We start from the raw sequence: 23,475 nt of genomic DNA on the forward strand, positions 1-23,475 counted from the left end.
CCTCTTCCCTGGTTCCCTGTTCATTTCTGTTTCAGTCCCTCTGGCTGCCTGCCCTGGCCCCCTGTCCTATGTTTTAATGTGGGGCCCATGGGAACTGGAGTTCACAGCAAAACAGGAAGAGCCTGTGAGCAGGAAGATGGGAGTGGGGCAGGGGGTGAACAGCCAGCAGTAACCTCAGCTCCTCGCCTCCCACATCTGGACTGAAGCATCCTCAGAGCTCTCTGCCTGTCCCACTGCAGCCCCCCAGGCCTGGCTTCCTTCATGTCAGCACATCACTGGTCCAGCAGACTCGAGCGGCAACAAGACAGGAGCATCCTGGACTCTGACACAGGAGAAAAAAAGAGTACAGGGCCTGGAGGAAGGACATCTGGATTCTGATCCCAGGTTGGCCACTGTGTGTGGTCTTCGAGAAGACCTTCCATGAGCTTAGTGTTTTCTGTAAAATGGAGCTTGTGTTATTTACTGTCCTTGCTGGGGCTGCTCTAAGGACCAAAAAGATAGTGAGGGGTTTGTATATGGAAATAAGCATCGGAAAGTTAACAATGTACAGATTCAAGGTGATGGGAAGTCCCATAGCTGAAAAGACTGGAAATTTAATGGTAACTGCTACCATTTCTTAAACACTTACTATGCACCATACACTGTGCTGTGATATATTGTTTAATTCTCACGAAACTTTATGTGGCAAAAAAAAAAAAAAAAAAAATTATTATCCCTATTTTAAATATTGGGAAGTAGGTTCAGAGACATTAAGTAACTTGCTTAATCTTGATCACACAGAGGGAGAGGCAAGGCCAGGATTTGAACCCAAATTCTGAGCCCAGAGCCCAAAAGATAAATCAACATGCTGAGATGGAATTGACTAGAGCTAACGAGTATAGGATAGAAGGGAATCATGTTGTTCTCTTATTTCTTTAACAAGCAGGATCACAGTGCCTATGGGAGGCCCTGATCCATGGGCTACAGGGGAGACAAAATCAATAAAACATGGTGTCTATTTTCAGGGACAGATCTCATGTTCCAAGCAACAGGGCAGGAAGGCTATGGCTATAGTCTCACTAGTTGCTTGACAGAGCCTGCTGTCACTTCAGACAAAACTGTTCTTAGATGAGGGAACTTGCATACCTTCCCAGATCCATCCTAGGCTGGCACCTGGGTCACCCACCATCTCTACCTGCACCCCTATCCCAGGCCTGCCACTGCTCTTCTCCTGGCCTCCTCTCAGTGGCCCTCACAGGGCACCCACATTCAGAGTCTCCCAGGAAGGCCCAGCACATGCCTCTCTCCACCCCTGAAGTTCTGCCAGCTTGGCTGAGGCCTAGGGCTCGTGGGGAGAGCTTCTTGGCCCCTTCCCAGAGGCAGAGGAGGAGGATGGTGTCTGGGAAAGCAAGCTGGGGCTCCGTGTTGCAATTTCAGGCTGTACTGGGACCTTTGCTCCACGAACTGTCTATGGAGGGGAGGGAACGCCAACTCTGGAGGCTGCAGGGATTGGGGTGGGGGTTCCTGGGAGGCAGTCCTTCTGTAAGAGCAGCTAAGAGCAGCTGGGGTGAGGAGAGGAAGGGGAGAAGCAGCATGAACTGGGCTGGTCTGCAGGAAGTGTAGGGAGGCAGGGGTGGCCCTGGGCTGAGGGGGTGGCTGGCTGGGGAGGAGTCAGTGTGGTGGGGAAGCTTCCCCGTGGGCGGGGGTGAGGAGGCCAGGGCTCTGGTCTGTCAGCTCCGGCTCCGTTCTGCCTGGCAGGAAGGAGCGGTGGCCCGACCCCTTGGCAGTCCCTCCCCTCAGCCTTTCCCCATATTACTTCCCTTGGGCTCTGGGTCCCTCTCTTGTTCAGCTCCCGCTCCTCGCCGCTACCAGCTGAAGCCTCTGGACAAGGGACTGCACCATCCTCCTCTCTCAGCAAGGGGGCTCCAGAGACTGCCCCAGCCAGGAAGTCTGGTGGCCTGGGCATTCGGTGGGTCTGCCCCTCAGCACTGGCCTGGGGCTCTGTGTGTATGTGTGTCTGGTGCATGGTGGGGGTCCAGTGGATATTAGAAGGGGGTCTTTGGGGAGAAGGGAGGGATGATGATGCCAATGAAAGCTTGAGCAGTGACAGGATTCTATTTAGGTCCCAGAATAACTCCTGAGGGGCCATGAGGGAGGAGGTCCTGTATGTGAATGGGGGCAACTCTTTGAGGCAACAGGTTTGTGCTGGGATCCTGGGAAGCGGCAGGAGGGAGGTTGTCTAGCAAGATGTTTTACTGGGTAGAAAGAACCTTGATCGCATGTCCTGGTCCTGCCCAACTTCGGCTATCCCCAGTGCTGGAGTGAGGGGGAAGGGGCTCTGACAGAACTAGGGCAGATGTGCTCAAACAGTCCCTGATGGCCTGGAGAGGGGCCCTGCAGAGAAAAGATGGCATGGTGGCTGAGAGCTCAGACTTTGGAGTCAGAGAGACTAGAGTTGGAATCTTGGTCAAACTGCCTGACAGTGTGGCCATAGGCAATTTACTTAATCTCTTTGAACTTCAGTTTTCTCATCTGTAAAGTGGGCATAAGAATAGTCTGACCTCATAAAGATACTATGAGGAAGGTATGTGAAGCCTTAGCACAGGCTGATATTTATCTTTCTCAAGTAAATGTTAGCACTGATGAAGAAGGAACCCAGTTCTGGAAGAGTATAACCCGAGTTGTTCCTGCAGGACAGTTCCTTGGTAATGTACAGGGCTCCGGGAAGAGATGTCCTTGTGGCTGGAGGCCCCTGTGCCTGACGTTTCTCCTGGTAAGCTGCTTCACTCCAGCCCTCTCCCCTGAGCCAGGGCCCACCCAGGCCCCAGATGCTCTCCTCCTGCAGGAATCAGCCTCCTTCAGTATCTGCCTTCTGCCCTTCCCCAGAGAGGCGTTCTTGCCTCCTCTTGCCAAGGCTACCTCTGCCCTGGTTCTGGTGCCTTGCCCTTCGCAGGCACCCACTGGTCCTTCTCAATCTGGATTTGCGACTGGGAAGAATTGGCATGCCCAATGCTTACCAGCTCTGTCTTTGAAGAGTTCTGTCTGATCTCTGAAATAGATACACATCAGCCCCTCACAGGAAACTAAGGTTAACCTCCTCATTTAAGGTATCGAGGGGCAGGGGACTGCAAGCAGCTAGTTCTAGAGCCTACACAAATCCCAGGGTCCTGAAGTCTGAGCCGATGTTTTGCCGCCCTCTATGGGTGGAGATAAGTTTGCAGTTTCCCAGCCAGGACACTGGGAAAGTGGTGGGGGAGGACCTGAGACCCCTTGCGCCTCTCTTTCCAGGCTCAGACTCCGCTGTGGAGCTGTGGGAAGCAGATGCACAAGATGCAAGCAGCCAGGAGCTGGGAGGCAGCAACTTCACCCTCAGGGAGGAAGCCCGCGTGCCCCAATCAGCTAGGAGCACTTTGGGGGTGGGGCTGGAGGCAGCAGAGCCCACATCCCTGCACCCTGGGGTGGAGGCCCCTCCAGAGTCCACAGGTGAAGAGCTACTGGATTTGGAGGAAGTAGGGGCTCCACGGATCTGGGAGGGGTATCTGGCGGCTCTTTACCTTATAAGAGTGTGATTAAGTCTGAAGGCTTTGGTGTCAAGTAGACCTGAGTGATCTGAGTGAATTTTGTCTCTAACTTAGGCCTTTCTGAGCCTCAATTTCCTTATTCATAAAATGGAAATAGTAATAGTACTTATCTCTTATGGTTGTTGTCAGGATTGATGCACATAAAGGGCTCACATAGTACCTGGGACGTAATAAATAGCACTTGGCATACGAGAGCTACTTTCTTATAATAGAGAGACTAAATTGCGTATTAAAAAGGCATGAAGGTCACTGAGTGCTCAGGGCAGTGGCCAGCTGGGCACCAAGCTCGTTCCTTGGAGAAGAACATTAAGACATTTCTCTGTATCCAGAGCTCCGTCCACAAAAGCGGAAAAAAGGGCCAGCCCCCAAAATGCTGGGGAATGAGCTGTGCAGTGTGTGTGGAGACAAGGCATCTGGCTTCCACTACAACGTGCTGAGTTGCGAAGGCTGCAAGGGATTCTTCCGCCGCAGTGTCATCAAAGGGGCGCGCTACGTCTGCCACAGTGGGGGCCACTGCCCCATGGATACCTATATGCGTCGCAAGTGCCAGGAGTGTCGCCTTCGCAAATGCCGCCAGGCTGGCATGCGAGAGGAGTGTGAGTACCTGAGGATAGGAGATGGGGAGGGGCTGATGGGAAAGAGGGCACAGGCAGGTGCTCGGATGTAAGGGCAGACAGGCAGCTGAGTTTACAGGGCCTTCTGACACTGTGAATGTGGATTTGAATATCTTCCTTGCTCTGACCCAGTGATCTCTGCTCTTCTGGAGCCTCAAACTACCTCTCTGGCCCATCCTTGCTTCCTTCCTCTCCCTCTTCTTCCCTCCTTATGTCTGGTCCCATCCTTAGGTGTCCTGTCAGAAGAACAGATCCGCCTGAAGAAACTGAAGCGGCAAGAGGAAGAAAAGGCTCAGGCCACATCCTTACCTCCAAGGGCATCCTCACCTCCCCAAGTCCTGCCCCAGCTCAGCCCAGAGCAACTAGGCATGATTGAGAAGCTGGTAGCTGCCCAGCAACAGTGTAACAGACGTTCCTTTTCTGACCGGCTTCGAGTCACGGTACCTGATGGACCTGGGGAGAGGTGGCTGTGGCCAGAATGTCAGCTGGCTTCTTGATATCTGACCCAGAGTGGTTTGGTTTTTTTTCTTCCTTGCCCTCCGGGTAGCCTTGGCCCGTGGCACCAGATCCCCAGAGCCGGGAGGCCCGTCAGCAGCGCTTTGCCCACTTCACTGAGTTGGCCATTGTCTCAGTGCAGGAGATCGTGGATTTTGCCAAACAGCTGCCTGGCTTCCTGCAGCTCAGCCGGGAGGACCAAATCGCCCTGCTGAAGACCTCTGCGATCGAGGTAGCTGGCAGGGTGGAGGGGTGAAGGGAAAACCAGAGTGGGATTGTCTGTGGGAGGGGTCTCCAGACAGCCAGCTAGGAAGCCAGATCCACAGGGAAGTAGAGATGAGGGGCTTGACCTTCCCTTGAAGGTGCCCCATGCCAAGACCAGCCCGCCGCATCCCTGTTTGAGGTTTGCTACTTGTATGCAGGTGATGCTTCTGGAGACATCTCGGAGGTACAACCCTGAGAGTGAGAGTATCACCTTCCTCAAAGATTTCAGTTATAACCGGGAAGACTTTGCCAAAGCAGGTGAGAACTGAGATTACAAAGAGACTGCATTGGATGGACAGTTTTTGTCCCGGAGCCCGTAGTGACTCCAGAGCCACAGGTCCAAGGTTTGAGTGGCTATAAAGGGAAGGCTTCACTTGTTTTTCCAAGACAGAAAGTTGGAATGCTAATTGGCCTTTCTCAACTGCCTCAAGTAGAATCCTGTCCTCTGTTGTAATAGGCCAGTGGTTCTCAGACTGTGTTCCAAGGAACCTGAGCGGAGAGAGTTCCGTGGAAGCGTCACCTTAGAGGAGAAACAAGGAAGGACAGGAATGTCCTTTATCTGTAGCCAAACAATAAGCTCCATTTAAATCTGCATTATATATAGTGCTTCTGCATAACGTTTTGCTTCAAGAAAAGATTTTACAGCTAGAAAGAAAAAACGAAAACAACCATGCCAAGCCTTTTAGTAGTCACTAATGGGCAAATCTTTCTCAGATGTGCTCTTTAAGGATCATTTAGACTAATTTCCTCCTATTTTTCAATTGCTCTTTCTCATGAGCCATGAAACTGGAGCTGAAACATGGCAAACGTGCCTAGATGGGGAAGCTTTAGGGTAAGAGTGGATGCTTCTATCCCCATTCTGTACCTGGAGTATTTTCTCCAAGAATTTGTTCCCATTGCTGCTGTCTGTCTGATGCTGGCTTTCAAGCTAAGTGGTGTTGATTTCCTCATATTCGGTTGCTGGTAATATTTGTGTTATGTGAGCAGGGTTGGGAAAGGATGGAAGGCTGAGGAACTTGAACTGAGGCTCAACTGGGTGAGTGAGTCTATAAAATATGGCTGATGTTATGACTCGGTTCTTGAGGTTGATAGGTCCTGGTTTCCAGGGCAGAGCTCATAAAATCTTCTCTGGTGTCTGGTGACTCAGGCCAGCTCATGTGCCTCTTGTCCCAACACAGCCAGTGAGCTTTCTAGGAAGGCCTCCCTTAACTATAGGGCATGGCAGGGTTGTGTTGGCACCTCTTGCCTTCAGTGTGCTGCCTGAATGTATGGGCATCTAATAGGAACAATTTAATGACTTTTCCCAGCTTAAAAAACCCAGGCCTGCCCTCTTTCTCTACCAAAACGTCTTTCCCCCAAGTGGTTATTATCCCAGTCTTTAACCACAGCCTTCTCCTTCATAACATCCTCCTCTCTGAACCCTTCCCGGTTCTCATGTCTGTGTGTTCCTTCAGTACTCATGGACTTGTGCTGTCCGAATCTGTACCTATTTATAGATTCATTTATATAAGCAATTTGACATCATGTTTGCCTTTTACTGGTCATTTTGTCAGTGAGGTCTGAGAGTGAAAGAACAGGCTCATTTTTCCTGGTCTCCTTCTCCCTCTACAAGACTAATGATGTGGACTGATGGTATTGGAGGTGTTCATTTAGCAAGTAGCAGCGGACACTTGCAGGGTGCATAACCCTACTGTAGAACCTCCTTGTCCTCCCTGAACAAATAAACTGTTCAGTACAATTCAAGGCTCAATACTTCAACAAATGCTTTATAAAATGGGGCTTGTCCATTAAGTAGATCAACACATTTGATAAACATCAGGGGAAACTACAGGAAGTGACTAATCTTGCAAGAAGCCTCGAATGGAAAAGTTAGCAGATGGTTGCTAAAAGAAATTTGAGAAAGCCTAGGGAACAGCGTGGAGTGGGGGGACTTTTGACTGTGTGTGGGAGAAGTGTTCTTTAGATGTCATGACTTAAGGTCACGGTTTGTTGAACTTTAGTCTCCTCAGCAAGAAGACTGGTTCTATTTTTAAATTTTTATTTAACAAAAACTCATATATTAGTTACCATATATGCCACACATTATTCTAAGGACCCATTGTGAGGTAGGTACTATTATCACCATTTTACAGATGGGAAAACTAAAGCTCAGAGAGGTTAAATAACTTACCCAAGGTCACACAGCCTAGTAAATGGTAGAGCCAGGACTTAAATCCAGATAGTCTGGCTCCATAGTCTATACCCTCAACCACATTGCTAATTTCCCCCAGGAAGTGAAACATGAAATGTATCTCTAGTATTCAAACAAGTAAGGCTAATTGCCAGTGAAAAAGTCTTTTTTATAAACAAAAACAAGTTGCCTCTATTTCTAGTAATGTGGGGCTCTCAATAATTTTAATCAGAATAACAGAATTATTATCATCATCTGATTCACCACCCCCTATATGTCGGCATAGTGCTTAGTGCTCTGCCTGCTTTATCATTTAAGCACACAACAGTCTTATAAGTTCAGATATGTCTCCCATCTCACAGGTGAAGCTTAGAGAGGTTAAGAAACTGGCCCAAGGTTATAGAGCAGAGCCATGGAGGCTTCTTATTGAGTTCCTAGTTGTTCCCTAAGTTGTGAAGTTGGAGGAGGGAAGGAAGTTCCTGCCACTAGTGCCACATGCCTAGCCTCCCTTCTTCCTCCCCAGGGCTGCAAGTGGAGTTCATCAACCCCATCTTCGAGTTCTCCAGAGCCATGAATGAGCTGCAACTCAATGATGCCGAGTTTGCTTTGCTCATTGCCATCAGCATCTTTTCTGCAGGTGTGGAGAAGGGGCAAGAAGGAAAATGAGCAAGAGACTTGAACTAAGGAGGGCTGAAGGCTCCATAGGGCGGATATCATAGGGGTGGTATGATATCTCACTGTGTTACTTTGGGATGGGAGAGGTTGGGTGGGGCATGTCCCTATTTTTTGGTTGTGATTTGGGGTATGGAACTGACCCTGGCCAGACCTGCTCCTGAACTCTGTTGGTGACCTATAGACCGGCCCAATGTGCAGGACCAGCTCCAGGTTGAGAGACTGCAACACACATATGTGGAGGCCCTGCATGCCTATGTCTCCATCCACCACCCCCATGTGAGTCTCCCCTTTGTACCCTTTTCCTCCTCTCCACAGGCTCATTCCCTGACACACTACTTTCCCTTCAAAGATCCCTCCCATTATATCTTGCAGACAATTCTCTACCTCTCCCACAGCTCCCCTACCCTTTCCCTGTCTCTGGGGAGAGACAAAAGCTATACTTGTTCCGCCCCCTCCCCCAGGACCGGCTGATGTTCCCAAGGATGCTAATGAAGCTGGTGAGCCTCCGGACACTGAGCAGCGTCCACTCAGAGCAAGTGTTTGCACTACGTCTGCAGGACAAAAAGCTTCCTCCGCTGCTCTCTGAGATCTGGGATGTGCATGAATGACAGTCCTTTTTACCCTTTTCTGTTTTCCGGGCTGGCTGTGAGGCCCTGTGGTTGCCTCCTAGAGGTGGAATAGACTGAGAAGGGTAAACATTCCTGGGAGCTGGGTAAAGGAGATCCTCGTGTGGCATTAAAGGAGAGTCAAAGGGCTGGGAGTTTTGTGGCTGCTGGGCAGGGGGGTTCCTGCCAAAGCTGTGCTCCATTTGAACACTGTGCTGACCCTACCAAATGGATGAACTTGGGGGCCACTTTGCACAAGGTTCTCCAGGGCCCTGCCCATCCTGCCTCCACCACTTCCTGTTTTCCCCATAGGGCCCCAAGAGAAATTCTCCACTGTCACTCTGCGGCTTGGCTATAAATGCCTTGGGGCTGCATCACTGATAGGTCTGGCACTATTTGTACAGGAAAACCAAAATAAAGAATGAGAGAAACAATTTCTGGATAGGGAGTGGGGGCACGGCAATAGAGGAAAGCCTGAGTCCTTTAGGATTGCCCCCAGCCTCAGAAGGAAACAAGTTACAAGTGCTAGCCTTAGCAGTGGGAGGGAACCTCCTTTTACTAGCCCCATTGCACTGTTAGGGTTTATGAAATGCTGAAGCTCAGATGCCCCTTTCACTTTCATGATCCAGGGGAGGATCATGTTGTCTTTCCATGCACCTGTGTTCGCGTGCGCGCGTGTATGCTTTGATTTTTCCGTCGGCATCTAAAAGAGGCCACAGCAATCCCTCCTGTGGGACAGGAAGAAAAGCCCCCGAGGCCCAGTCTCGGATTGGATGTCTCAGGAAGATCGGACTCCATTTCCCAGCGGGCACCGCGGCACCGCTCACGCCCCTTTCCCTTTAAGCGCACACGGTGTAGGTGATACTGCGCCGCGCCTTCCGGCCTCAATTCCCCCCGCCACCCCTGAATTGGTAGGCTCCACCGCCAGAGCAGTCGGCTTTTCAGCTCAGGAGGCTGGGCACTTCCAAGCCGTGTGCAGGGGGAGAAAGGTGAGGTGGGGCGGGGGGGATGGTCAGAAGTCTCAGGGGCCGTTTATCTTACGAAGTCTCTTCCCAATTAATCCACATTTCGTTGCAATGGGCTCTATTACTATGTGAAAAATTTGCGCAACCTAAACAAAAGGTATTCCTTTGGGTCCTCCCCTTGGCCCGCAGGGGCGCTGGGCTGGCCCCGCGCTCCCCTTTACGTTCCGACTCCCACACGTATAGGTGTGTGCGTCGCCGCCTTTCTCCCGAGGTCGGCTCCACCCTTCAGCGCTCGGCTTAGTGCCGCTCTGTCCCCCCTCCCCGGGGGGTGAATGGTACGGCCCCTGGCCCCCCTAGCCTCCCTTTCCTCACCCGATCGGAGTGGTACGTGCCCCCCCGTGCAGACGCGGAACTGGCGTGCGCTCGGAGCAGCGCCCGCGCTGGGGAGTGAATGACGCTCCGCTGCCGGGGTACCTCTGACTGGGCCTGGCCGATGCCCCGAGTCTTGGGAGGTAGGAAGGTCCGGGCCACTGGGAGCCCTGAAAGGGTATTTGGGACGGGGCTCCTAGGAGGAAAATGGCTCTGAGAGGAAACAGGGGCTCTAGGGGGAGGGGTATCTGAGGAGGCCCTAAAGGAGCGTGAGGAAGCTTGCGGTCTCGAGAGCAAGTGGGGGTCCGAAGAGAAGGGGCAGGCTAGAAGTGGGGGCGCTCCAAGCTGCCGAGGGGGTGTGGGCAGCGGGCCTGGGCGCAGCTCGCGGCTGCTGGGCTCGATTCTAGCCGGTCTGGCTGGCGGCACTGGTTCCGGGGCGGAGGCGGGGGAGAACTGTCCAGCAGGTGAGGGGGCGGGCAGAGCTGTCCAGCCCCGGGGCCGATCCGGGATTGGCACCTGGCACGCGCGCGCGTGAGTGTGTGTGTGTGTGCGCAGCTGTCCGGCCGGGGCCGATCCGGGATTGGCACCTGGCACGCGCGCGCGTGAGTGTGTGTGTGTGTGCGCGCGCGCGCGTGCGCGCCTTATTTTTGGTTAGGGTTTAAAGAACCACATTTGGTTCTCAAAACATTTTTTTTTTTTAATTTTAATTTAGTGCTTCAAAATTAGCTTGTTAGATAGTGGAGACACCGTGTAATCTTTTCTGCAACTGCTTCCCTCTGCATCTTCGTGCATCTCTAAATTCTACTTTTTCCTGCCCTACCCTCTTCTCCAGCCCTGCCTATTGCCTGCCTCATTGCTCTCGTTCCTGGACCAGGCTGTGCTGATATGCTTGCAAGGTCACTGCCTTGGGAGGAGGAGGAGATGAGAGAGCCTCCTCTTGTGCTCATGTCAGCAAAGATGTCATATCGTTCTCTGGTTTCTGTGGTTTTACTCTGACATCCTGCCCCAAACGAGGGACGAGTCCAAAAGGCTGGTTAATGTGGCCATTTGTAGGCAGAAAAGACATCAATAGCTTAAAGAAAGGTCTGTGGATTCTAAATCTGCCTCTGGATGAAGTGGATGGTGATGTAGGACTTCAGCAGATAGGTACGAATTTTGAGCTTGATGCCTTTGGAATATAGGAGCTAGAAACCTGGAGTTCCACGTTAGTAAATATGGTTGAGGCAGGAGGCAGAGTCAGCTTGGGTGGACATGAAGACTGAATTAAAGGTGGTGTTAGAAGATTTGTGAGGAGGGGAGAGAATAGGAAGAAAAACCTTGGTTGTCTGTAATCCGAATAACCAAAGGCAATGGCTGTTGATGAGATAGAAATTGTAACTAAAAATTTATTCTATTGCTAATAGCTAGAATAATCATAAGATTTCAGGGTCTTTGTAGCTTTAGAGGGAGATGAGCACTGTAGAGCATGATAATGACTTGAGTTTTAGAAAATGTTTCTCAGTGGAGAGGGCTGGGATACCACCAAGGTTAGAGGCCTGATGCCTAACATACTAGTGGAGGATGCTTCAAATGTGATCTTTGAGATTTTAGCAGGAAAGGGCTCCTGGCTTTCAATGTAAACATAGATTTCAAGGCTAAGCCTTGAGCTCTGGTCCTGTAGATTCGGTTTTAAGATGCAGCAGGTCCTCGCATAATGTCGTTTTGTTCAACATCATTTAGTTATAATGTTGATGGGATGCTATAGGAACTTAACTCTTGTTTATGTCAATTAGTCTATGTTAAAATTGGTTTTGTTATACATCGTTTCACTTAAAAATGAAGAACTTATTGACGATGTTAAGTGAAGATTTACTGTATTTTGGCTCTCACCCTAGGCATTTTCCACTTATTCTTTATAGAATGAATTATGCTTTTATTCATCTCTCATTTCATTTCTCTGTTTCTCTCCCTTTCTCATTCTATTTGAGAGGAACCGAATTCAGCTCTGTAACAGTGCTCCATGTTCTCTAGGATGCTCATGGCTCCATAGCATTGGAGAGAACCAGAGGACTTTCTGGGTGGCAGTGATACCTAGAAATGAGTATATGGCATGCTTGAGAACTTGGTTTTGGTTGTGTGGAAAGGAGATATCTCTTTCAAACTCTAGAATTAGGACAAAGGGCAAACTAAAGACAGGTGGGGGAGAAGAAAACCTAATAATTAGCAGGTGCTGTCGGTGGAAGAGTTGTCTCCAGATTCAAGGAGAGTGAATTGTTATGGGTCCTGGCCGACTCTGGAGTAGCAGCTGCTAGCACTGTGCGGTCACCAAGCAGAGGAGGGGCTGTGGCTCTGTTATAAATAGTACTGGGAGCCAGGGTTGCTATGGAGACAAAACTGAATCCTATTACCTGCAGGTCCTCTATTGGGAGCACTGGGAAAGGAGGGAGCAGTATTTTGAGGATTTGAGAGGTTTTGCAAATAGGTCTTTTTAATTATTATTATTAAGTAGGGGAGAAAAAAGATAGAACTTCTACTCATTATCTGAATCAAATAGGACCTTGAGCATACAGGAAGTGTGTATGTCTGTGTGTATGGGAGTGCACGAAGCCCCAAAGAAGGGAGCGGTGTGCGACCGTGTGTGTAATGTAGTGGGATTCTCTCTGTGTGATTAGTGAACAGGTCTTAGTGTGGCCATGTGTAGAGCACAGAGGTGGAATTCTGGAAGTGTTGAAAATAGCCTTGTAGGGGAATGAAACATTTCATTACAGAAGTATTTGGAGACCCAAGAGGAAATAAATTATAATTAAGACCATGTAAGCTTTTCCTAATTTTTGCATTATGGTTTAGAAATTCCTCTGAGCATCTCTCCCTGTCCTTGCAGAAATCCTGTCATTTCTACATCTAATTCCTAATCTTTGTCAGGTATAGAAGGAATAGGTCTCATTTTGTGTATCATATTACTGATTCCAATCCTGGGACTAAAATAGAGGACTATGATTCAGCACCAAGGGCAGAGCTAGTAGCAGTAGCCACTGGGCCTCTTTCTTGCTTGAAGAGGGAAGAAAAATGGTTTAGATAAAGAGAGTGGGCCATAGATATTCTTCATTTGAGATTTCATGGGGTAGAATAGCCAGCCATTATTGTCTGGCTGCGATTAACTATACAGTCTATGTGGTAGTTTTACATCAAACTGAATGCAGAATATTGGAACAGAAAATAATTAGGTTTCCACCTAGAGCAAGGAGTGCAGATTAGTACTGATTAGAGAGTATGGTTTGATCACGATCCACCCTGGAGTGGTCCTGAAAGTGACTTAATTTTTGTTATCATAATGACTGAGTCCAGGTTAGACTAACTGGGTCTGTTTTTCAGAAACAGAGCCTCAGGGGCAAGGCTGGGAATGAACTGCTTGATAGGGATGGAAAAGTGAGCCATTATTTATCCTACTTCTTGACATTTGACTCTATGAGCTCATAAACCTACACCAAACTCTAGGCTTGGGAAAGTGTCAGGTTCTCCTATCTTTAGTACTAAAATGAAAGACCTTCTGACCTATGCCGCTGGCTGGGATGAAGCTGAGAGGGCTGAGTCCCTTAGGCACAGCAGTGGATCTTATCAGTACTTTTTTCCTATTAGACTTGGATTTTCAGATCATATCAGAATTCCTCCTGGGAACACTGACTCCTTGCTTGGTGCCTTGAAGTTTCTTTGAAATGAACTGATGAATTGGAACCATGGTGCAAAAGAAGAAGTTCTGTCCTCGGTTACTTGACTATCTAGTGATCGTAGGCGCCAGGTAACCAAGAAAAGACTTGATTTTTGCCTTGTCATCTGGGATAGCCCTCAAATCTGCATTATTCTCTCTTCCTCATTTCCATGTTGATATGCGTATCTCATTCTTCCCCTCTTATTTTACTCTGATGCGATCCCTGATGCCAGTAGTGAAAACAGTCAGGTGGATTGAGAATAATGGCCTGGAGGAACAAAGACAGAGTAAAACTCTGCACTTAGCTAGCATCTTTGTGATCTTGAACAAATATACTCCATATACCCCAATTTCCTTGTTTTGTAAAAAAGGAAAAGTATGTTGTGCTCCTTCTCTCTCAGCATGTGCTCATTTGGTAATTCATTAGCTAACATACGTTGAAAGACACTAATTATCTTAAGGTGTTAGTGATTCTTTTATTGTCAGTTTTTCTCTCATTTCAGGATAGGTGTCTTCATGACAGTACAGGCCTCATTTAGCTTACCAGCTAAATATAGCAAGCAGCACCCATAGTTTCCAAGATCCCAAAGTTCAAAAAATAGTATTTCGAACTTTATTTGTTGACTGTGGTAAAATTTGATAGAGCAGTTTATCCTTTCAGGCTGCCGAATTTGTCTTTATATTCTCCAGGCACCCGAGCAGTGATAGCGTGGCCCAGACCCCTGAGTTGCTTCGGCGATACCCATTAGAGGATCACGCTGAGTTTCCACTGCCTCCGGATGTAGTGTTCTTCTGCCAGCCAGAGGGCTGTCTGAGCGTGCGGCAGCGGCGTATGAGCCTGCGGGATGATACCTCTTTTGTCTTTACCCTCACTGACAAGGACACTGGAGTCACGCGTTATGGCATCTGTGTTAACTTCTACCGCTCCTTTCAGAAGCGAATGCCTAAGGAAAAGGGGGAAGCTGGGGCAGGGTCCCGTGGGAAGGAAGGACCCAGGGCCACCTGTGCCTCAGAAGAGGTTGGCACTGAGAGCTTGGAGAGTGGCTCATCCCTGCAGCCTCCCAGCACTGACTCCACCCCTGATGTGAACCAGTCTCCTCGTGGAAAACGCCGGGCCAAGGCAGGGAGCCGTTCCCGCAACAGTACTCTGACGTCCCTATGCGTGCTCAGCCACTACCCCTTCTTCTCCACCTTCCGAGAGTGTCTGTACACCCTCAAACGTCTGGTGGACTGCTGCAGTGAGCGACTGCTGGGCAAGAAACTGGGCATCCCTCGAGGCATACAAAGGTACAGTTGGCCACTGATGCTCAGAAGAGGGGGAGCATTTAAGAGATGAGATATAATTGTCTGTGAGGGGCATAAGAAATTTCCTCTAAAACCTGAGGTCCTTCAGACCTATCTAAGCATATTATGTTAGTTCTTAAGCAAAAGACTCCTGCCGAGTTAGACCTCTTACTATAATTGTGTTTGGAGTGATGTTGAGGAATTTGATGTTTCATGGTGGGCAGAACAAAAAGTCCTGCCATGTGTATGTTTTTACACTTGTTCTCACCCTCGTATCTACCCTCCGGTCTGAGCGCAAAGGGTGGGCTTTTCCATTTGTCATCATTATACCCTCTATGGTTACACTGGGTTGCAGTGGAGTATCAGCTCCTGGTGCTTATGTGTCTGTTTCCTGCTGTCTGCTCCTCAGGGACACCATGTGGCGCATCTTTACTGGATCACTGCTAGTGGAGGAGAAGTCAAGTGCCCTTCTGCACGACCTTCGAGAGATTGAGGCCTGGATCTATCGATTGCTGCGCTCCCCAGTACCCATTTCTGGGCAGAAGCGAGTAGACATTGAGGTTCTACCCCAGGAGCTCCAGCAAGCTCTGACCTTTGCTCTTCCAGACCCCTCTCGATTCACCCTGGTTGATTTCCCACTGCATCTTCCCTTGGAACTTCTGGGCGTGGATGCCTGTCTTCAGGTGCTAACCTGCATCCTGTTAGAGCACAAGGTGAGAGACAGGCTTTCTAGACCTTTCTAGAGAAGGAGCTCTGAAATATGGGAGAAGCTAGACGATGAGTTTTCTGAGGACAGGGACTATCTTTTTAATTTTTTTAATTTTTAATTTTTTTAATTTTTAAGGCGAGGCAACCCTTGGTTGACCTTACAGATTGCAGGACCTTTTCAGCTTACAATCCCTTATTTTTTATTTTTTACACCTACAGCACCTGGTCTTCCTGGGTGGTCTCCCATCCAAGTACTAACCAGGCCCGACACTGCTTAGCTTCCAAGATCAGATGGGATCGGTCTTGTTCAGGGTGCCATGGCTGTAGACTTCTTTTTCATTTTTTTGGAAGGGAGGTAACACAATGTCAGGTATACAGCAGGTACTCAGTAGGTGTGGGTTAAATTAAGGTACTGGTATCATCTGGGATGTAGTCAGAGGGCTTGCCACTCAGTTAAATTATCTTTAACTATACTGACCAAATTCTCTGGAAATATCAGTCGTTCTGTTCCAACGTGTGGTCCCTGGGGTTTGGGGGGCTAAAACTAGGAACATAAGAAGTGATTGGGTTGGGAGGTTGCAGGCAGTGTGGGGTGCAGAACAGTGGTAATTGTGGAAACTAAGCTCTTGGAGCTATAGGCATGGTGAAACAAATTAAATTGTAGTATCAGAAGCTGTCTTCTTGTAAACCTTATGCTGTCGAGTGATCCTTATGGCATGGCTTGTGGCAGGTGGTGCTTCAGTCCCGAGACTATAATGCACTGTCCATGTCTGTGATGGCATTTGTGGCAATGATCTACCCCCTGGAGTATATGTTTCCTGTTATCCCACTGCTGCCCACCTGCATGGCATCGGCAGAGCAGGTGAGTCTCAAGGTGTCTTCTGTCTTTGTCACCTCTATCTTCCAGTTCTGTCCAGCTCTAGAGGAGAAGGCTCAATGCCCAAAGAGGTTGTAAATCTATACTGGTTTTCAGTCCCTTATCACCACTTATTTGTCTGCAAAATCTGACCTGACTTGAACTTATCTGGTGGTCACAGTTAATGTTAATAATTACAGGCCATTGGCTAGGTTATAGGTATTACAGAATATGCACTGTTACCTTTCTAAAATCTGAAAAATTCGGAATTTTGAACACATCTACCCTCAAAGGTTTTGGATAAGAGATTGTTTCCTTTTCTAGAAAAATCCTGACTTGATAAATGATCACAATAGGTTTTGTTTTTATTTCTTATCCTCTTTATCTTTTCCACAGCTGCTGTTGGCTCCAACCCCATACATCATCGGGGTCCCTGCCAGCTTCTTCCTCTACAAACTGGACTTCAAAATGCCTGATGATGTATGGCTAGTGGATCTGGACAGCAATAGGGTGAGATTCTTGGCTGAGGCATCATAGGGTCTAGAATGGTGTTCTGTTTTTCTAGATTACTCCCAGGAGGTCCTGAGTTAGTGGTTGATTTCTATTGTGTGAGTCATTGAAAAGTATGTATTTTTAAATTCTGCTTTTATTTTATTAGTTTAATAGGCTCTTGGTTAGGACTCAAAGAATGACAAGATTTAATTTTGCCAGAGTCAAGTGCTCCCCTGCATCTAAGAGCAGTAGAGTAGTTGTGGTTGCGGGACCATTATACGTGTGGTGTAGATCATCTGATGGTTTTCTGGGGGTATAGTTTCTAGTAAGAAACTGTCTTTCCATGCACTTTAATAAATATATATTAACATTCTGCAGTGTGAGTACAAACTTTGGTAGGAAGTCCTTATATGTGTTCATTATAAAAACTTTAGAAAGTACAAATAAGTATAAAGAAGTAAATAAAAACCATAATCCTGTTATCTAGAGATAGTCACCAATAATATTTAGATACATTTCTTTTCAGGTGTGTGTGTATATCATATACGTATGTATATGTATATCTCATATGTTGGCATATAATGTGTGTATTCACATATACATGATAATATCGTATATACAACTTCTTATCCTTGTCACTTACTCTTATGTAAGAGGAACTCCTAAGCAATTGATTCTAAGGTGGTGTCTTTTATCTTTTCTCTGGTGCAGGTGATTGCCCCCACCAATGCAGAAGTGCTACCTGTCCTGCCAGAACCAGAATCATTAGAGTTGAAAAAACATTTAAAGCAGGTAGGTGAAGAGTGCCGTTAAGGAAGGGGAGCAGTGCTGCTGTAGGACTGCTCTAGACAGGCAGCTACTGTAGGGGCCTGTTTCCTTTCGGACTTCAGGTAGAGTAGGTATTCTTCGCCTTGGGTGGGCTTAAGAGGAGGTGTATCTCATTTCTGGGTGGCAGGGCAACTCTCCAAAAGGGCTTTTCAGCTTCCTTCTAATTCACTGTATTTCCTCCCACCCTCTAATGCTTATAATGCTGAGTAAAACAACTCTTCACTTTCTGTTTCTTGTCGCATCTGCATTCTTTATGGCCTTGATCATTCTCTCAGTCTTGTAAGGAGTTAGGACAATCTGGCTTTTTTTCTGTTTTCCTCTTGAATTGATCCCTAGGTCCCTATAGAATCCTTTCTTCAAAAATTCCTTTCTTTGAGTAATCCCTTAAATGCATTTTTGATTGATTGATTTTCTTCTTCTTCTGCATGCCGAACACAGTACCTGAAGGTAAAACATGGCAAGGCCTCATTCCTTTGTCTTGCTGTATGTGTTATGTAGGAACACCAGTAGATAGCTCTCTTTTTTTTTTTTTTTTTTTTTTTAGGAATCCCTGCTCTCATTTGAAGGGTCTTCAGGAATCTCTCTCTGTGTGTTGTCTGAGTTGCTTAGCAGTACCTTTAGATGATATCTGCTTGAACTTAAATGGGTCATCCCTCTCACTCTCACTCACTTTACCACTGCTGATGTAATGATATCTTGTTACTGCAGTCCGGTGAGGGTTGCAAGTTCAGAAAGTTCTTTAGCTGTCTTCCTTTGCTGTGTTTTCATTCTCGATGATTGCTGTAGTATGACTAATGAGATGGGGAGATTGATATATGGAATTGTACTTTGAATGTTTGTAGGAGCTAAGAATCTTGGGCTCATTGATCCTGTATTCTTAACCCAGCTACTCTGTGGTCCATGGACCAGCAGCACTAGCATCACCTGGGCTTGATAAAAGTGCAGAATCACCCCAAACCTGTTGCATCAGAATCTGCATTTTAACAACATTCTTAAGTGATTCTCATGCTCATTGACATTTAAGAAGCTCACTGGTCTAGACCAGTTGTTTTCAAACTGCCTTATGGAGTCTCAGGTTGGGAGCACTGAGCACGTGAGGCTCTGGGTTCCTTACGTCTTTCAGAGAAGGTGAAGTTTCAGTTGTTTATATTTCCACATAGATTTCACTTGAAAAACAAGATTTCATGGCTAAAATAAATTTGAAAACTATTGCCCTGGATTTGATCAAGTTGCCTTGAGCCAGGTTGGCTTAAGCTGAAGATCTACATAATGCAGATTATTTTCTAAAGGCTAAAATATTTGGATTCTTATTTTAAAGATGAAGGCTCTTTCCTAGGAGATGAGATTGGCTAGCTACCCAGAATTCTGCCTTCAGCAAGGGATTTCTTGTTCCATAGGCCCTCGCCAGCATGAGTCTCAACACCCAGCCAATCCTTAATCTGGAAAAATTCCATGAGGGCCAGGAGATCCCCCTTCTCTTGGGAAGGCCTTCTAATGACCTGCAGTCCACACCTTCCACTGAATTCAACCCACTCATCTATGGCAATGATGTAGATTCTGTCGATGTTGCAACCAGGTACGACCATGCAGACTAGACAATCATGAGTTCTTAAATTGGTCTCTGTTTACACAGTGATCTTGGGGCAGACTACTTCCCCGAGCCAGAGTTTCTTTACATATGAAATATATATAATATTGGATTATAGTTGCCATCTTAGTAAAAGCAAAGAGAAGAAATAATTCATCATTCTAACAGGCCTTTTAGGCCTTGAGTGAAGAAGAGGATTGATGATTTTTTAGGATATCTCTCTTATGTTGATGTTCGAAGCCCGTTATCCAATGGCTCTGGAAGGTGGTCTGAGACCTTGGATCATAGGAATCCTCACTCTTCAGGATGTGGGACTCAGATTATCTCACCTCCCCTTCCTCCCCAGAGTGGCTATGGTTCGTTTCTTCAACTCTGCCAACGTGCTGCAGGGCTTTCAGATGCACACCCGCACCCTGCGTCTCTTCCCTCGGCCTGTGGTAGCTTTTCAGGCGGGCTCCTTTCTAGCCTCACGTCCCCGGCAGACTCCTTTTGCTGAGAAATTGGCCAGGACTCAGGCTGTGGAGTACTTTGGAGAATGGATTCTTAACCCCACCAACTATGCCTTTCAGCGAATTCATAACAGTGAGTCCCCCTACCGTCTCCCTACCCTCTGCTCTGCCCCACTTCAGCCTTTGTCCTCCTGATGGCCCTTTCCTTTACTTTTTCCCTTTCTGATCTTTTGGCCTGCCCCTTCCATTCCTGTTTTGCTTTAGTCTTTCCTGCCTTCCTTTTCTGTTTTGCTTGCTTTTTTTCTCCCCATGTTGCTAACTTTATTCTTTTTCCTCTTTGGGTAGACATGTTCGATCCGGCCCTGATCGGTGACAAGCCAAAGTGGTATGCTCATCAGCTGCAGCCCATCCATTATCGCGTCTATGATAGCAATTCCCAGCTGGCTGAGGCACTGAGTGTGCCACCAGAGCGTGACTCTGACTCTGACCCTACTGATGACAGGTAAGCGGTTCCTTAAGGCAGCAAAACAGTTTTTTAAGGTAAAGGGGCTCTCACTAGCCCTTGCGTAGCACAGTGACCAAATCTCAGAGGAGTTAGACATCAGCCTTTGAAACCTTGGGTTATATCTTGGTTGATTGTTTTGTGTTAGCTTCCTTATTTTATATTGTTCCCTGGCCTTGAGTTAAGGGTGATCCACTTTTATTTTTCCTACTGCCGATGGGCTGATTCTTTTCCTGCCTCTTCTTTATTTTTTCTTTATTTTATTTTTATGTTCTTCACTCTGCAGTGGCAGTGATAGTATGGATTATGATGACTCAAGCTCTTCTTACTCCTCCCTTGGTGACTTTGTCAGTGAAATGATGAAATGTGACATCAATGGTGATACTCCTAGTAAGTGTACTTAGAGAAATTGGCCAACTCTGGGCAGGGTATAGGGTTTTGGAATGGTGTGCTCTATACCTGCCACCCTTGGGTTTTGGCAGATGTGGATCCTCTGACACATGCGGCACTGGGGGATGCCAGCGAGGTGGAGATTGATGAGCTGCAGAACCAGAAGGAAGCAGAGGAACCTGGCCCAGACAGTGAGAACTCTCAGGAAAACCCCCCACCACGCTCTAGCTCCAGCACCACCGCCAGCAGTAGCTCCAGTACCATCATCCATGGAGCCAGTTCTGTACGTGAGGACTGGGAGGAGTGGATAAGTAAGGACTGCTGGGAGGTGGGCCTCACTTTCATTAGCAAAGCTAGGATGAAGCTATTAATTTGCTTCTTTCTTTACAATCTTCCTGTCTTCCTCTCTATAGGTCCTATAGCTTATAGCTTATGAGATATAGATTTGACCCCAAAGGAGGTTGTTAGACTGTGTTCAAATATTAGCTAAAATCCCCCTCGTGTAGTTTGTGAGGAGAGAGAATGGGGTGGTCATAGAGATCTTTCTCACACATTCCTTAGGACGGGAATCTGACAGGCCTGGCTTGGCCTTGCTGAGAAAATGGGATGGCATCTTTGAGCACCAGGTGACTACTTTTCATTTAATATGACCCTTAGGAAACTGCTGACTCAATGGAGATGGATGATAAGGCAGCAGTAGGCGTCTCCAAGCCTCTCCCTACCGTGCTTCCCAGCACTGGCAAATCGAACGTGGACAGGCGTCAGACAGAAATTGGAGAGGGGTCAGTGCGCCAGCGAACCTATGACAATCCATACTTCGAGCCCCAGTATGGCTTTCCCCCTGAGGAAGATGATGATGAGCAGGGGGAAAGTTACACTCCCCGATTCAGCCAACATGTCAATGGCAATCGGTGAGAGCTTGGGGATTCCTTCTAGATGGGTGAGTGAAGGACCTCACTGCAGTGGACCCCGGGTGAGGGTTAATCAGAAAGTCCAAGAAGTCTGAATGCACTCGCGGTCCTCCCAACCCCAGAGGCTGGTGCTTTGATCTAGGCATTTAGGAATTGTGGGAAGGGAGTGGTGACTGCAGTGTAGCATCAAGCCCACATGCCCAAGATTAGGTACCCCTGCCTGGGGCTCATAGGTGCCACTGTGCGTTCAAGGGCTCAAAAGCTGCTGCGGCCCAACAGCTTGAAACTGGCAAGCGACTCAGACGCAGAGTCAGACTCTCGAGCGAGCTCTCCCACCTCTACCGTCTCCAACACCAGCACCGAGGGCTTCGGGGGCATCATGTCTTTTGCCAGTAAGTGCTTTCAGCTCTCTCATGCCTCTGTCCCACTTTCTCTCCAGTAGGACCTGCCCATGGCAGATGCCACTTAGAACTTCAGATATAGGGCTGACATTACCAAGCCCCAATTCAGGTCATTTGGGTGATACCGAATAAGGTATTTTCAGTGGAGGTCAATAAAGAACAGGGACAGATTGTTCATTATCTTTATACCTATAGGTTTTAGTCTATTTCAGGTAAAATAGCTGGTTAACTGAAAAATAATCATTATATTAAAAATCATACACTTACACATACATTTCGTGGAAATATTCTGGTCAGATTTGGGTATATATCTAATGTCTTTTTTGTCTCATGAAGGACTTTTTCATGAACATGCTTTGAAATCTATATGAGATTGACTTTTGTGCATAGAGAATATTTCCAGAAATGAGAGGTGGTGTCAGTTAAAGATTGAAGACAGACTAGGGACCAGAGAAAACCAACATAGGAGATCATTGTGACTGAGATTTTTCAGAAGCTGGGGAGAGACAGCACCAACTTTAGACCAGAAGCGCATCAACTTTCATGCCAAGTCAGCAGTAGATGAGAGACTTGGATATTATCATGGAAAATAGAGAAAGTTGTTATTGGGTTTTGAGCAATCTTGGCGTGGCCCCTTTGTTTTCTCTAAGTTAGACTTGGTCCTTTCTAACATAGATCGGAGGCACTTGGGATTATGTTTGAAAAAGAGAAAGATGAAGACGATGGTACAGTCATCGGAGTATAATGCTCTGATTTTTCATCCCCTTAAGTCATTGCTCTCACACCCTCCCCTTAATAGGCAGCCTGTATCGGAACCACAGTACAAGCTTCAGTCTTTCAAACCTCACACTGCCCACCAAAGGTGCTCGGGAGAAGACCACGCCCTTCCCCAGTCTAAAAGGTAACTACAGCTCTCCTTTTGCCAAGCTGGGATTCTCTGAGATATATTTCAGACCTATGAGTGCTTTTCAGGAACCCTGTGTATGATGAATCCTTTGATCTGATTGTTACCTCTATATCGCTTCTCATGGCTTTCACTGCACATCATGGGCTCTTGCTGGATTTCAGATAGAAACTGTCTTTGTAGCTAAAGAGAAGGCCCTGTTATATCATTTAGGATAATGGCAGCTGTGGGATGACTGCTGTTTCTAGAGGGAACTTTGTGAGAGGGACATAATTAACATAGGAATCATCTGGTGCCATCAGTTATTTGTGAGGTTTCTACTGCTTGAACTTTAGACAAATTCCATCCCAAGGAGCTGGCCCACTGAAGATGGTTGTAAAGAGCCTGACAATGTTTATGGAGTCAAGGAGCCTCTTTCTTTGGCTTCATGTCAACTTAGGGCCTATGAGTGGGCCAGGTGATATTGGATGGCTTCTAGGGACGGTTGAGACCATATTTGATTTTTATTAGTGATCTCTGACAGTTTGAGGGGCTCTTCTCAGTTTAATGACTTTTGTTTTCTCTAGATATTGTGCTGAAACATTTAACCACAGTAGAAAGCACTAAAATATTTAATCACATTAGAAAGCACAGTAAGAAGCAGCTTCATGTATTTTTTTAACTGACTTCCTTTCCCAGTTATTAGGAATGTCAGGAATCTAAGGAATGTTCTTGGGAAGGGGGTAGGAACGTAGGATAGATGGGCAAAAGGACATCAGAC

The 23,475-nt window shown here is 47.3% G+C and overlaps 2 protein-coding genes and 1 pseudogene across 4 annotated transcripts in view; 2 read left to right on the forward strand and 1 right to left on the reverse strand.

Moving 5' to 3' along the window:
• The window catches only part of NR1H3 (nuclear receptor subfamily 1 group H member 3), a 13,017-nt gene extending 4,486 nt beyond the window's left edge, over positions 1–8,531 (forward strand). For 2 of the 3 annotated variants that reach the window (XM_025044108.1, XM_006908103.3), the window contains 11 exons: positions 240–384; positions 1,829–1,948; positions 2,673–2,752; positions 3,268–3,462; positions 3,890–4,156; positions 4,406–4,614; positions 4,722–4,901; positions 5,092–5,191; positions 7,627–7,740; positions 7,960–8,054; positions 8,240–8,531. In XM_025044108.1, coding sequence (XP_024899876.1) covers positions 2,710–2,752; positions 3,268–3,462; positions 3,890–4,156; positions 4,406–4,614; positions 4,722–4,901; positions 5,092–5,191; positions 7,627–7,740; positions 7,960–8,054; positions 8,240–8,386 — 1,350 coding nt within the window. In that variant the 5' untranslated portion in view covers positions 240–384; positions 1,829–1,948; positions 2,673–2,709 and the 3' untranslated portion in view covers positions 8,387–8,531. Of the gene's footprint in view, positions 1–239; positions 385–1,828; positions 1,949–2,047; positions 2,178–2,672; positions 2,753–3,267; positions 3,463–3,889; positions 4,157–4,405; positions 4,615–4,721; positions 4,902–5,091; positions 5,192–7,626; positions 7,741–7,959; positions 8,055–8,239 lie in introns of those variants that run through there. The other variant, XM_025044109.1, reaches the window with a different exon arrangement.
• A 1,167-nt stretch (positions 8,532–9,698) lies between these two features.
• Positions 9,699–23,475, forward strand: part of MADD (MAP kinase activating death domain) — a 35,419-nt gene continuing 21,642 nt past the window's right edge. The window contains 15 exon segments of the mRNA XM_025044105.1: positions 9,699–9,860; positions 13,333–13,492; positions 14,093–14,689; positions 15,096–15,399; positions 16,125–16,256; positions 16,647–16,760; positions 17,454–17,534; positions 18,968–19,146; positions 19,505–19,740; positions 19,953–20,109; positions 20,396–20,499; positions 20,592–20,782; positions 21,157–21,410; positions 21,663–21,802; positions 22,611–22,712. Of these exon segments, the coding sequence (XP_024899873.1) occupies positions 13,431–13,492; positions 14,093–14,689; positions 15,096–15,399; positions 16,125–16,256; positions 16,647–16,760; positions 17,454–17,534; positions 18,968–19,146; positions 19,505–19,740; positions 19,953–20,109; positions 20,396–20,499; positions 20,592–20,782; positions 21,157–21,410; positions 21,663–21,802; positions 22,611–22,712 (2,653 nt within the window). The 5' untranslated portion in view covers positions 9,699–9,860; positions 13,333–13,430.
• Positions 15,605–15,723, reverse strand: LOC112476627 (annotated as a pseudogene).

The sequence above is a fragment of the Pteropus alecto genome, unplaced genomic scaffold (assembly GCF_000325575.1).
Source record: "Pteropus alecto unplaced genomic scaffold, ASM32557v1 scaffold71, whole genome shotgun sequence".
Classification (NCBI taxonomy): Eukaryota; Metazoa; Chordata; class Mammalia; order Chiroptera; family Pteropodidae; genus Pteropus; species Pteropus alecto.